Raw genomic sequence first — 12,400 nt, forward strand, 5'->3', positions numbered from 1 at the left:
CACCTGCAAACAGCATGAGGGCCAGGTAATCATATTAGGAGAGAGCTTTTTACATCATTACCTGACCAAGACAACCTGAAACCTAGATGGCAGCTTCTGCTGGGCTCAGGTAAGAGGCAGGTACCCACAAACTGCGCGTCCGGGCGACCTAATGAAACCACCAAGACTCACAGATGACTGTTACATGACATACAGAAGTTAACAGGCATCACACAGCATTTCCAGTACCCGACAGCAAAAAGAACGGAAAGTTGCACAGCTTGAGTCCCACGAAAGTGGTATCCACGTGACCCTTAGTGGTAATGCTGTAGTGGCGGCTGTTGCATACCCCGGATCCCACACTGTGCACCCACAACCCCCAAACCTCCTCCAGGGTGACTTTGTGCACATGTGATGACCCCCAGGACGTCACCGGTGCGCTAACGATTGCCAGACACCCAAAAGAGACAGGCAGATCACACGTGAACCCAAAGCAGGACTTTACACCCCCCAACTGACAGCACCAACGGACTGGGCACCCCCTGTGTGCCCACAGCACCCCCCTGCACGTCCAGTTGGCCCCAATCCTTCCACCAACCCGCTCCCCGGGCTCACCCGTCTTGGGCATCTCCGGGGCGATTCCTATCTTCGTCTCTGACTGGACCCCGGCACTGGCTGCTGCCCCTACCCCAGGGCTGGCAACATGGTTGGCTAGGGCCTGGCTGCGGACCTCGGGGGGGCCCGGATGCGGCTGCTGTGGGTGGTGGTGGTGATGGTGGTGGTGGGCTGCGGCTGCCAGCTGGGACTCCAATGAGCCCACCAGATCACTGACCACTTTCTCGTCCACGTCCGTGTTGAAGAAATCATCCAGCAGATCCGAACCCGCCGCCATCTTTACTCCGCCGCTCAACTCCAGGAGGGCAGCAGCGCTCTGCGCCTGCGCGGCTGGCCAAACACGTCACTCCAAACGAACGCCCCCATTGGCCGGTGCCGCCCTATATAAAGCGTGGGCAAATGGCTGCGAGCGGTATTTGGTGTTCCAGGAGGGAATGGAGCAGACCTCCTGGGGTGACAGCGGTCACAGTACACGGCGGCGGGCCTGGTGGAGATAGCTGAGCGCGGAGATGGGTTTAGAGGCAGGAAGATGGCACTGAGAGCGCCTTCACGAGCTCAGGGGGAGGGGGGTCTCGTCTCTTTGTCTGTACTAATTCAAAATGGCTGCGGGTGAGCGCCCGACTGAAGGGCGTCACACCTGCCGCCGGTTGGAGGCTGCTAGTGCCCCGGCTGATAGCGCTATGGACGGGAGACAGAAGCCCGCTCTCTTGTCCTACACACCCAGCCTCCGGGGGCGGAGATAGGGAGGCGGTATGTCAGGACGCGGGATACCGGGGGCAGGAGAGGGGGAGCCGTCACAGACAGTTTCCGGGTACATGAGGTAATAGCGCCCGGACTTGCCCCGTGCACAGGTGCCTGGGCTGCTTCCAGTGAGCTCCGTGTATTGGGGGGGTCGTCTGTAGCCAGGCCCCTCCCCCTGTCACCGCCAATACACAGAGTGCCCGCTCACAGCTGGCCCGTCACACAGGCTGCTGCCCGTCCTACAGAGGGACGTTCAGGCGGGTTTATATGAATGTTCTGCAACTATCTCATGTACTGTGTACTTCACGTCCTCCCCAGTTTAAGGGGCAGTTCACATTAATGGGAAAACAGATGCAAGAGCGAAGAATTTTGAGTGTCCATCCTGCAGAATTCTGTGGGTATGGCTTATACAATAGAAACCTGTGGGGACGGACGCCACTGTCCGGCATTCCTCTACCGCACACGTAAACCGTGCTGTGGACTCCGCCTAAAGTGGTCCAGTTTGAGGAGGAAAGTGGACGATACAGGGAGATCCGCCTGCAGATAATGATAAAGCGATCAATACCTATTTGGCAGATTCTGCTCCAGGTCGCCTGGCTGGGATCTGTCTTGATAATGACTGGCTGCAGCGGTCATGTGTTGTTGTGATGTTACCTCTGCAGCCAGGTGAAAACCTCCTGGTGGGAGAACCAGAGCAGCGGCGCAGGATCAGCTAGGTTAGGCTACATTCACATGCGCTTTCCTTTCCGGTATTGACATCCGTCAAAGGATCTCATTACCGGAGGAAAACACTTCAGTTTTGTCCCCATTCATTGTCCATGGGGACAGGACAGGACAGTGCCCCAGAATACATTTAGTTGCATTTGTGTGCGTCATGGGTTCGGCATGAAGCGCAATACAAGTCAATGGTGTCGGGTCAGTTTTCTTGGGCATAAAATACATTTGATCTGGCGCCCATTGACTTACAATGGTTTTGGGCTACTTTTACACTTGCGGCAGAGTGATCCGGCAAGCAGTTCCGTCGCCAGAGCTGCCTGCCGGATCCGGCAAAACGTATGCAAACTGATGGCATTTGTCAGACTGATCTGTCTTACAAATGCATTGAAATGCCCGATCCGGTTTTCCAGTGTCAACCGGAAGCACAGACCCAGCATTCCGACAAGTTTTCCGGATTTTTGGCCGGAGATAACGCCGTAGCATGCTGTTGTATTATCTCTGTCCTGAACAGTCAAAAAGACTGAGCTAAAGCATCCTGAACGGATTGCTCTCTATTCAGAATACATGGGGATAAAACTGAACAGTTATTTTCCGGTATAGAGCCCTGAGGACGGAACTCTGTGCCGGAAAAGAAAGCCCCTAGTGTGAAAGTACCCTTAGTGAGGGATCTGTCTGGGTCATTTTAGAGATAATACAACCTGATCCATTCAGAACGGAAGTGGTTTCGCTCGTCCCTGCCGGTTCCAGCAATTACTCTGATGTGAAAGTAGCGTTAGGCCTCATTCACATGGTTTTCACTGACATGTACTGTCTTTATTTTCCACGGACAGCACATGTACCCTTTGATTATAATGTGTCAGTTCACACGTCAGTATTTCTTCCTTTTATTTATAGATTTTATTCACAAACCCAGAAAAAAAAAAAAAAAAATCAGCCGGCTTTCTCACTGTGCCGAATACTGAACAGATGTGAGATTTACAGGGTAGACGGGGCCAGCAGGAGAACCAACGCTGGGCTGGCCCTGTCAATCAAGACAGAATGGTGTGGAAATGAGGTGGGCGGACTGTCCACATACAGTGTAACGTCTCCTTGTGGCTGCCCCCATGCAGTGTAACGTCTCCTTGTGGCTGCCCCCATACAGTGTAACATCTCCTTGTGGCTGCCCCCATTCAGTGTAACGTCTCCTTGTGGCTGCCCCCATACAGTGTAACGTCTCCTTGTGGCTGCCCCCATACAGTGTAGCGCCTCCTTGTGGCTGCCCCCATACAGTATAATGTCTCCTTGTGGCTGCCCCCATACAGTATAATGTCTCCTTGTGGCTGCCCCCATACAGTATAATGTCTCCTTGTGGCTGCCCCCATACAGTATAATGTCTCCTTGTGGCTGCCCCTATACAGTATAATGTCTCCTTGTGGCTGCCCCCATACAGTGTAACGTCTCCTTGTGGCTGCCTCTATACAGTATAATGTCTCCTTGTGGCTGCCCCCATACAGTATAACGTGTCATTGTGGCTGTTCCCATACAGTATAACGTGTCATTGTGGCTGTTCCCATATAGTGTAACGTCTCCTTGTGGCTGTTCCCATACAGTATAATGTCTCCTTGTGGCTGCCCCCATACAGTATAATGTCTCCTTGTGGCTGCCCCCATACAGTATAATGTCTCCTTGTGGCTGCCCCCATACAGTATAATGTCTCCTTGTGGCTGCCCCCATACAGTATAATGTCTCCTTGTGGCTGCCCCCATACAGTATAATGTCTCCTTGTGGCTGCCCCTATACAGTATAATGTCTCCTTGTGGCTGCCCCCATACAGTGTAACGTCTCCTTGTGGCTGCCTCTATACAGTATAATGTCTCCTTGTGGCTGCCCCCATACAGTATAACGTGTCATTGTGGCTGTTCCCATACAGTATAACGTGTCATTGTGGCTGTTCCCATATAGTGTAACGTCTCCTTGTGGCTGTTCCCATATAGTGTAACGTCTCCTTGTGGCTGTTCCCATATAGTGTAACGTCTCCTTGTGGCTGTTCCCATATAGTGTAACGTCTCCTTGTGGCTGACCCCATACAGTGTAACGTCTCCTTGTGGCTGCCCCCATACAGTGTAACGTCTCCTTGTGGCTGTTCCCATACAGTGTAACGTCTCCTTGTGGCTGTTCCCATACAGTATAACGTCTCCTTGTGGCTGTTCCCATACAGTTTAATGTTTCCTTGTGGCCCCAAGTGTTTTTTTTCCCTCTAAATGGGCATTTATCGTTATCGCGATAAATTTCTAAATATCGTTATCGTGGGAATATTTTTTATATTGTCCAACCCTAATGTGAACGCGCCCTAAGGGCTCATGCACACAGATCGCGAACCCAACTTGAATGGGTTCGTGATCCAACCGCACCACAAAAAAAGTTGAGCAGGTTCTATTTTTTGCAGTGCGGAGGCACAGACCTAATTGCCACAGAACTTCTGTGCTCTTCCCCATATATTGCGGACTCGCTGTTTGCGGGCTGTAATACAGTCACGGCTGACACATGTTCGTGTACATGAGCCCTAACCTGCTCTGCACGGCCTGCGGTGTCTGCATGTTCTAGTACCTGGAGTATTGATATCCGGCGCAGCATGGTCCCATGTTCTGCTGCAGCCTATGAATCAGGATGAGTAAGGCTACTTTCACACTTGCGGCAGTGTGATCCTGCGGGCAGTTCTGTCGTCGGAACTGCCCGCCGGATCCGCCGATTTGGATGTGACTGAGAGCATTTGTGAGATGGATGCGGATCCGTCTCACAAATGCATTGCAAGAATGGATCCGTCTCTCCGCTTGTCATGCAGACAGACGGATCCGCCTTGTATTTTTTTTCACATTTTTACCGGTCTGCGCAGGACGGATCCGGCATTCAGGCAAGTCTTCCGTTTTTTTCGCCGGATATAAAACCGTAGCATGCTGCGGTTTTATCTTTTGCCTGATCAGTCAAAGCGACTGAACTGAAGACATCCTGATGCATCCTGAACGGATTACTCTCCACTCAGAATGCATGGGGATATGCCTGATCAGTTCTTTTCCAGTGTAGAGCCCCTAGGACAGAAAAGAAAAACGCTTGTGTGAAAGTACCCTAAACCTGCACCATAAGATTTGCTCATTTGTGCATGTATATATTCCAAAAAGTATCTTTATTGCAGAAAACATATTCATTGGTGCCGAGGAGCGAAGATTGTCAGTTACCTACCAAACAAAAAGAGGTGCTGCAGTAAGTCCTCATAGCTGAACTACAGCTGCCCACACTAGTGATTTGTCATCCGTAATGACTGGTGTTGACCACTTATTGCTGCCGATCACCCTTTTTGTGTGAGGGAAAAGACAGTGTTAGACACTGACCACAAGGTAGATCTATAAAATATCTCATCTGATGCATTGGACCTTTCTCAGCCATTGTCAGATGCAGATGTTGGTAATGTGTAACTGCCTCTTAAAGGCTTCCGTTTTGCATTCCGTCTACGAATTCCGTTATATTTCATTTTCCTAACCCGCCCGAACACCTAAGAAGTTCGTGTTCGCTCATCCCTAATAACAAGCAATCACTAGATTGCTATTCTCATAGACTCCAATGCATTAGCATTGGAGTCTATGAGAAATGTACTAGTTTATTATGGAGCCCTGCTACATAATAGGCTACCAACCGGGGCTCCATAGGAACAGTATGCAGCAGCCTCCTGTCATTCTCTATGACAGGGGTTGCTGCATATAAGCTCAGACTCCTTCGATCGCCTCCAATGCATACACAGATGCGTGCGCTTCCGGGTTTGCACACGCTCACATGCCGTTTGACCACGGCATCTAAAGTGTTAAATGAGCCATGGGTGTCTGTTGTATGAAACAGCAGGCACCCGGCGGATATGGTGCCCGCTCTTTAAAGACCCGCCCAGCACCGTACTAGTACATTACTGGTCGGGAATGGGTTAAACAACACAATACTAATATTTCAACTCAGGCGCAATCCAGAAATAAATAACCCTGATTTATTAATCACCGCTTGGCATGCTTTCCCATTGCCCTTGGGTAACTTTATGCCACTTCTGATGCAAAAATTCGAGCAGCTCGGCTTTGTTTAATGGCTTATGACCATACATCTTCCTCTTGATCACATTCCAGAGGTTTTCCTTGGAGTTTAGGTCTGGAGATTGGGCTGGCCATGACAGGGTCTTGATTTGGTGTTCTTTTATACACGCCTTCCTTGACCTGGCTGTGTGATATGGGACATTGTCCTTCTGCAAAAACAATCATCAGAGATGGGGAGCAATGTCAGAGTAGAATGGAGCAAGTTTCCTTCCAGGATAACTTTATACATGGCTTGATTCATGTGTCCTTCTCAAAAACGAATCTGCCCAATTCCAGCCTTGCTGAAATACCCCCTCGTCATCAATGATCCTGCACCAAATTTGCGAGACACTGGCTTATAGGCCTCTCCAGGTCTCCCTCTAACCATTTACATGACCTAGTGTTGGGCAAAGCCTAAAATACGTCTCATCAGAGAAGATGACCTTACTCCAGTTCTTTCTAATCTTTATGGTCTTTTGCAAACTTCAGCCTGGCAGTTTTTTTTTCTAGGTTTGCACGACTTCAGTCCTGCCTCTAGAAGCCTGTTTTCGAAGTGTCCTTGCTGTGTATTTCACCCCAGCTCCTGCTTGCCATTCTTTTTGTAGGTCACTTCGTGTTATCCTACAGTTGTTAAGTAAGATTTGAATGAAGTGGCTGTCATGACGGTCAGTAGAGTCATTTGCGCCCTCTGCCAATCTGTATCTTTGTTGTCCCCAATGTTTGCTGACTTACCTCTGCCTTTTTTTATTTTAAGAATGGAAGCAACCTGACGCTCACTGTATCTGTCTGGCAGTGAAGGTAAAATTGAACCCTTCTTTTCCCCACTCAGAACTTTTCTTTTCAACTCTTAAGACATGGTCTGTAGTTATTTTTTAATTCACTTTTCGGGTACTACTAGCACTGCTTTTGCCATCCAGCTATTTCTATAACAAGACAATAGTGAATACTATTGCTCAGTAAATATGATTTGGTTTAGACGTGTTTCAAATCTGCGTTAAGCAGATCTAGCAAGCTGTTCTGGCTGGGAACAGCCTGCTGGATCTGTCACTGCCATGCACTGCCAAAATTCCATCCGGCCCCAGTCACTATCATGGGGACCGGCAGAGATCCGTCCACAACCCGGCAAATGTGCCGAGGGGTGGCCAGGCAAATACCGCTGAGTGAAGCTGTATTTGTCCAGCTGCTCCTCGGCATACTTGCTGGCTTGTAGCCGAATCCCCTTGGTCCCTATTATAGTGAATGAGGCAAGGCAGAATTCCGGCTGCTCCTGGCAGTGATGGATATTGCAGGCTGTTTTTTAAACACATGTGAAATAGGCCTACTAGTGATCACCACAGAAGAATGAGCTGTGCCTTCACCAAACTCTGGAGTGGAATGACTGCCATTCATGTGGTGATGCTGATTTAAGAAACAATTGAAGTGGTCTCCAAGAGCTTTAGTATTTTATTTGGGTTTCTCCATCCAGTAGGGAAGGATGGAATTTTCTTACCTGTATCATGGCAGAAAGAGAGCACATAAAAATAAAAAAAAAAGGCACACAGTGGTAGTGGGAAAACATGTAAATAACATTATCCCAAATTATGTAGCTCAAAATTTGTTTGTAGCTGTAATACTTTCATGTTTGTGAGGTCTCAGAAGGTGAATATTGATGTAGATGGTGATTTTGATTAATAAAATAGTTATATGCCAAGGCTGAACTAGACCGAGTCCTAGTACTTCTCCATTCAGGATACCAGGAGGACACTGGACAACCCTAGGGATAAGCCTGGAATAAACAACAGATCACAGCAGTGCACCAAAGGGGCCTTTAATTGGCTGCAGTAGTTGAGTTCTCAGCGGTACGTTACCGCTGCAGCCAAATTAAGTCCAGCTTAGAGAACCAGGGCAGGGGGTACTTGATCGGTCAGGTAAGTACTTATCAGTACTTTATTGAAGCCTGATCCCGAGAATTGTGCAGTTTCCTCTTGAATCCAGAGACCCCTTTAACAAATTATTTGTAACTATCCTCTACAAAATCAAAATTACATGATGACAATTTACGGTGGAGTCAGAGTGACAATAGACAATTGTGATGGTTGTGTGCCTGTCCCTGACAGACATATAATGGGTGATGCCCTCTTTTTGTATTGTCACCTTGGAGGCATATAGATATGCACACAGTCTATACTCAAAACAGGCAGGAGATTTTTTTTATATATTTTTTAAATCAAAACTACATTAGAAAATTTAAAAAAGAGGACACCTGGAAAACTTGAAGAGGACTTTTCATCAGTTTTCACATAGACTAATTATGGTATTGCCTTATAGGGCGGCCCCCACTAATGCCATGTGTGTATTTAATTTTTTTTAAAACTCCCCCCACGTTCGTCCGCTTTGGCCCTCCGAATGATTTGGCGCGCTGTATTATAATGAGCTTTAAACTCAGAACAGGGAGGAGACGCCCTTTTCCCTGGCTGTAAGCGCGATCCAATCAGAGCGGACCGCTCACAGCCAGGGAGGAGACACTCACAGCAGAAGTCTGCATCTCCTCCCCGTTGCGAGTTTAATGCTCATTATAATACAGCGCAACAAATCATCAGGGGGCCACAGCGGACGAACTGGGAGGGGGGGGGGGGGGGTTGAAACAGAAATACACCCATGGCATCAGTGGGGGCCGCCCTACAAAGTGATACCTTAAGTAGCCTATGTCAAAACTGATGAAAGGTCCTCTTTAATGCAATTAAGGCTACTTTCACACTAGCGTTCGGGGCTCCGCTTGTGAGTTCCGTTTGAAGGCTCTCACAAGCGGCCCCGAACGCATCCGTACGGCCCCAATGCATTCTGAGTGGATGCGGATACGCTCAGAATGCCTCAGTCCGGCACCGTTTGTCCTCCGCTCAGCAGGCGGACACCCGAACGCTGCTTGCAGCGTTCGGGTGTCCGCCTTGGCCGTGCAGAGCCAAACAGATCCGTCCAGACTTACAATGTAAAGTCAATGGGGACGGATCCGTTTGAAGTTGACACAATATGGCTTAATTTCAAACGGATCCGTCCCCCATTGACTTTCAATGTAAAGTCTGGAATGATCCGTCTGACTAACTTTCACACTTAGAATTTTTTCTGAAATATAATGCAGACGGATCCGTTCTGAACGGATCCCATCGTCTGCATTATAGGAGCGGATCCGTCTGTGCAGACACCAGACTAATCCGCTCCGAACGCAAGTGTGAAAGTAGCCTCAGTTGAGATTGACAATGTATAGACTGCTAGTGGTGCTTGGTCAATGATCAAGCAACCAAGTTGGTGCACCTTTATTTTGTAATCTGTGGCAGGGAATATGTTGAGGCAGGGTCACATTAATACTGGATGGCATCTCCTCTTGCTGACACTATGGCATGGTAACAGTCATACAGATGCTCATACAGATATCCTGTGGGATGTCATTATAAACTCTTTCAACTTTGAGCCGTAGTTAAGCCAAGGTGGGTATTGCCTGCTGTGCAGCCCCATCTAGTCCCACACATTCTCGATGGAGAGAGATCTTAGATGTGCTGGATAGTCTATAGAGCACGTTGTGTAGCACTGGCAGTGTGTGGCCATCCGTTATCTTGTTGGAACACCACATCTCCAGAGTTAAAAAAAAAGGTAACAGGACTGGTTTCACAATGTTCTGGACATATCGAAGGCTGGTCATGTTCCCTTCACAAATACCAGATACGAACGGCCATGTTAGCTTGTAACTAATAGTGCCCCACACCATGACACCCCGTGTTAGTCCTGTATGTTTCCATGACTGCAGTATAGGTGCTCTCCAGCTCCCTTGCGAACTCTGCTGCAGATATACAATCCTGATCAAAAGTTTAAGACCACTTGAAAAATGGCAAAAAAAAACCATATTTTACATTGTTGGATCTTAACAAGGTTCCAAGTAGAGCTTCAACATGCAACAAGAAGAAATGAGAGGGAGACAAAACATTTTCTGAGCAATCATTTAATTGAAAATAACTATTAAACTGAAACAAGCTGTTTTTCAGCTGATCCAAATATTAGGACCACATGCCTTTAAAGAGGACCTTTCACTAGAATAAAAAATCTAAACTAACTATACAGACATGAAGAGCGGCGCCCAGGGATCTCCCTGCACTTACTGTTATACCTGGGCGCCACTCCGTTCTCCTGGTATAGCCTCCGGTATCTTCATATGTTAGGCTCCCCCCAGTGGAACCTGCCGGCGTCTCCTTCTCCCAGATGTGGCTTCATTGTTATTTTCTGTCAGGTAGTCACACGTTGTGATGGCAAAGGCAAAAAAACTCTCCCTTTTTGAACGTGGTCGGGTAGTTGAACTGCATAAGCAGGGTCTCTCACAGCACGCCATCGCTGCTGAGGTGGGACGCAGTAAGACAGTCATTTGGAATTTCTTAAATGATCCTGAGGGTTATGGAACAAAAAAGTCAAGAGGAAGACCCCAAAAAAGCCTGAGGATCCAATTGGCTGTCCGTCAAGACACTAGACGATCCTCAACCCAAATTAAGGCACTTACAGGTGCTGACTACAGCCCCATAACCATCAGACGGCATCTGAGACTGAAGGGCTTCAAAAACAAAAAACATCTTCAGAGACCTCGTCTCCTTGAACGCCGCAGAACTGCTTGTTTGGAATTTGCAAGAGAGCATCAAACATGGAACATTCAAAGGTGGAAGAAAGTTCTATTCTCTGTTGAGAAAAAAATTTCACCTTGATGGTCCTGATGGTTTCCAAGGTTACTTGCATGACAAGCAGATCCCACCTGAGATGTTTCTTGCGTGCCACAGTGGAGGGGACGCCATAATGGTCTGGGGTGCTTTTTCCTTCATTGGAACAATGGAGCTTCAGGAAGTGCAGGGGCGTCAAACGGACGCTGGCTATGTCCAGATGTTGCAGAGAGCATTCCTCATGACTGAGGGCCCTCGTCTGTGTGGAAACGACTGGGTTTTTCAACAGGACAACGCTACAGTACACAATCCCCGCAGGACAAGGGACTTCTTCCAGGAGAATAACATCACTCTTTTGGCCTATCCTGCGTGTTCTGCTGATCTAAATCCAATTGAGAACCTTTGGGGGTGGATGGCAAGGGAAGTTTACAAAAATAGACAACAGTTCCAGACAGTAGATGGCCTTCGTGCAGCCGTCTTCACCACTTGGAGAAATGTTCCCACTCACCTCATGGAAACGCTTGCATCAAGCATGCCGAAACAAATTTTTGAAGTGATAAACAATGTTTGGAAGTTGGATTTCTGTTTTTTTTTGGGGGGGGGGGGTTATTTTGATTTTTTTTGGAGGTGTGGTCCTAAACTTTTGATCAGCTGAAAAACAGCCTGTTTCAGTTTATTCGTTGTTTTCTTTAAATTGAATGCTCAAAAAATGTTTTGTCTCACTCCCATTTCTTCTTATTGCATGTTGAAGCTCTACTTGGAACCTTGTTAAGATCCAGCCATGCTAAATATGATTTTTTTTGCCATTTTTCAAGTGGTCTTAAACTTTTGATCAGGACTGTAATTAATACAGTACCAAGGCAGAACCTGCTTTCATCACTGAATGCTATTCGTTGCCATTAATGCCTCCAGTGGGTTCTCTGTTGGCATCATTGCAGGCACTTTCAGCAATGATTGAGGTCACGTGGAGTACGTGAATGGAGTCCAGCTTGAAGTAGATGGTTTCTTATGGTTTGGGTTGTCACTGCAGAACCAATTTGTGATGCCATGGCAGTCCTTTGAAATACAGCAGCTCTTGATCGTCCAGTACCCCATCTACATGTGTGACTGCACCCCACCACTGTCAATACCACCGATTCAGTCAAAAAAAAGTTCTCGTCCACCTTTTTCCAAGAATTGACAGATGACCCAGCCAGCTTCTTGAAGTCCCACTATTTGTCCCTTCTCAAAGTCTGTTATTTGCACACATGGTGCACGCCTTCATCTAGCAGGCATGGAGTACACTTCAAAAACACCCAATCAGCAGTCCTGAAAGAGAGCAGATGAAAAACAGTGCTGCCAGACAAAAAGTCTGTGTGTAAAGTAAGGAGTTTAGAACAATGATCACTATATGTAACACCCTGTGGCACTGCCATACTGTAAAATAGGCTTTTTATCTTAACCCCTTCTAGGTGTTTTTATTTTATTTTCTGGTAGTTAAGTTGCTTAGTTTGAATGAATTTGGAGTGATGAAATATTGTTACAAATATTGTATTCACACAACCTTAAGGACTTATTTTTGGCCTAATTTGCTATCCCATTTTAATTGAGCTA

The 12,400-nt window shown here is 47.5% G+C and overlaps 1 protein-coding gene across 3 annotated transcripts in view; it reads right to left on the reverse strand.

Annotated features, from left to right (window-relative positions):
- TAF4 (TATA-box binding protein associated factor 4) overlaps positions 1-1,437 on the reverse strand; it is a 64,879-nt gene extending 63,442 nt beyond the window's left edge. The window contains exons 1-2 of one of the 3 annotated variants that reach the window (XM_044298312.1): positions 595-1,437; positions 62-148 (exon numbers count right to left, since the gene is read on the reverse strand). In XM_044298312.1, the coding sequence (XP_044154247.1) occupies positions 62-148; positions 595-871 (364 nt within the window). In that variant the 5' untranslated portion in view covers positions 872-1,437. The remainder of the gene's footprint in view (positions 1-61; positions 149-594) is intronic. The other 2 variants (XM_044298315.1, XM_044298314.1) reach the window with 2 other exon arrangements.
- Between the last annotated feature and the right edge of the window lie 10,963 nt (positions 1,438-12,400).

This window comes from Bufo gargarizans, chromosome 6 (assembly GCF_014858855.1).
Source record: "Bufo gargarizans isolate SCDJY-AF-19 chromosome 6, ASM1485885v1, whole genome shotgun sequence".
Classification (NCBI taxonomy): Eukaryota; Metazoa; Chordata; class Amphibia; order Anura; family Bufonidae; genus Bufo; species Bufo gargarizans.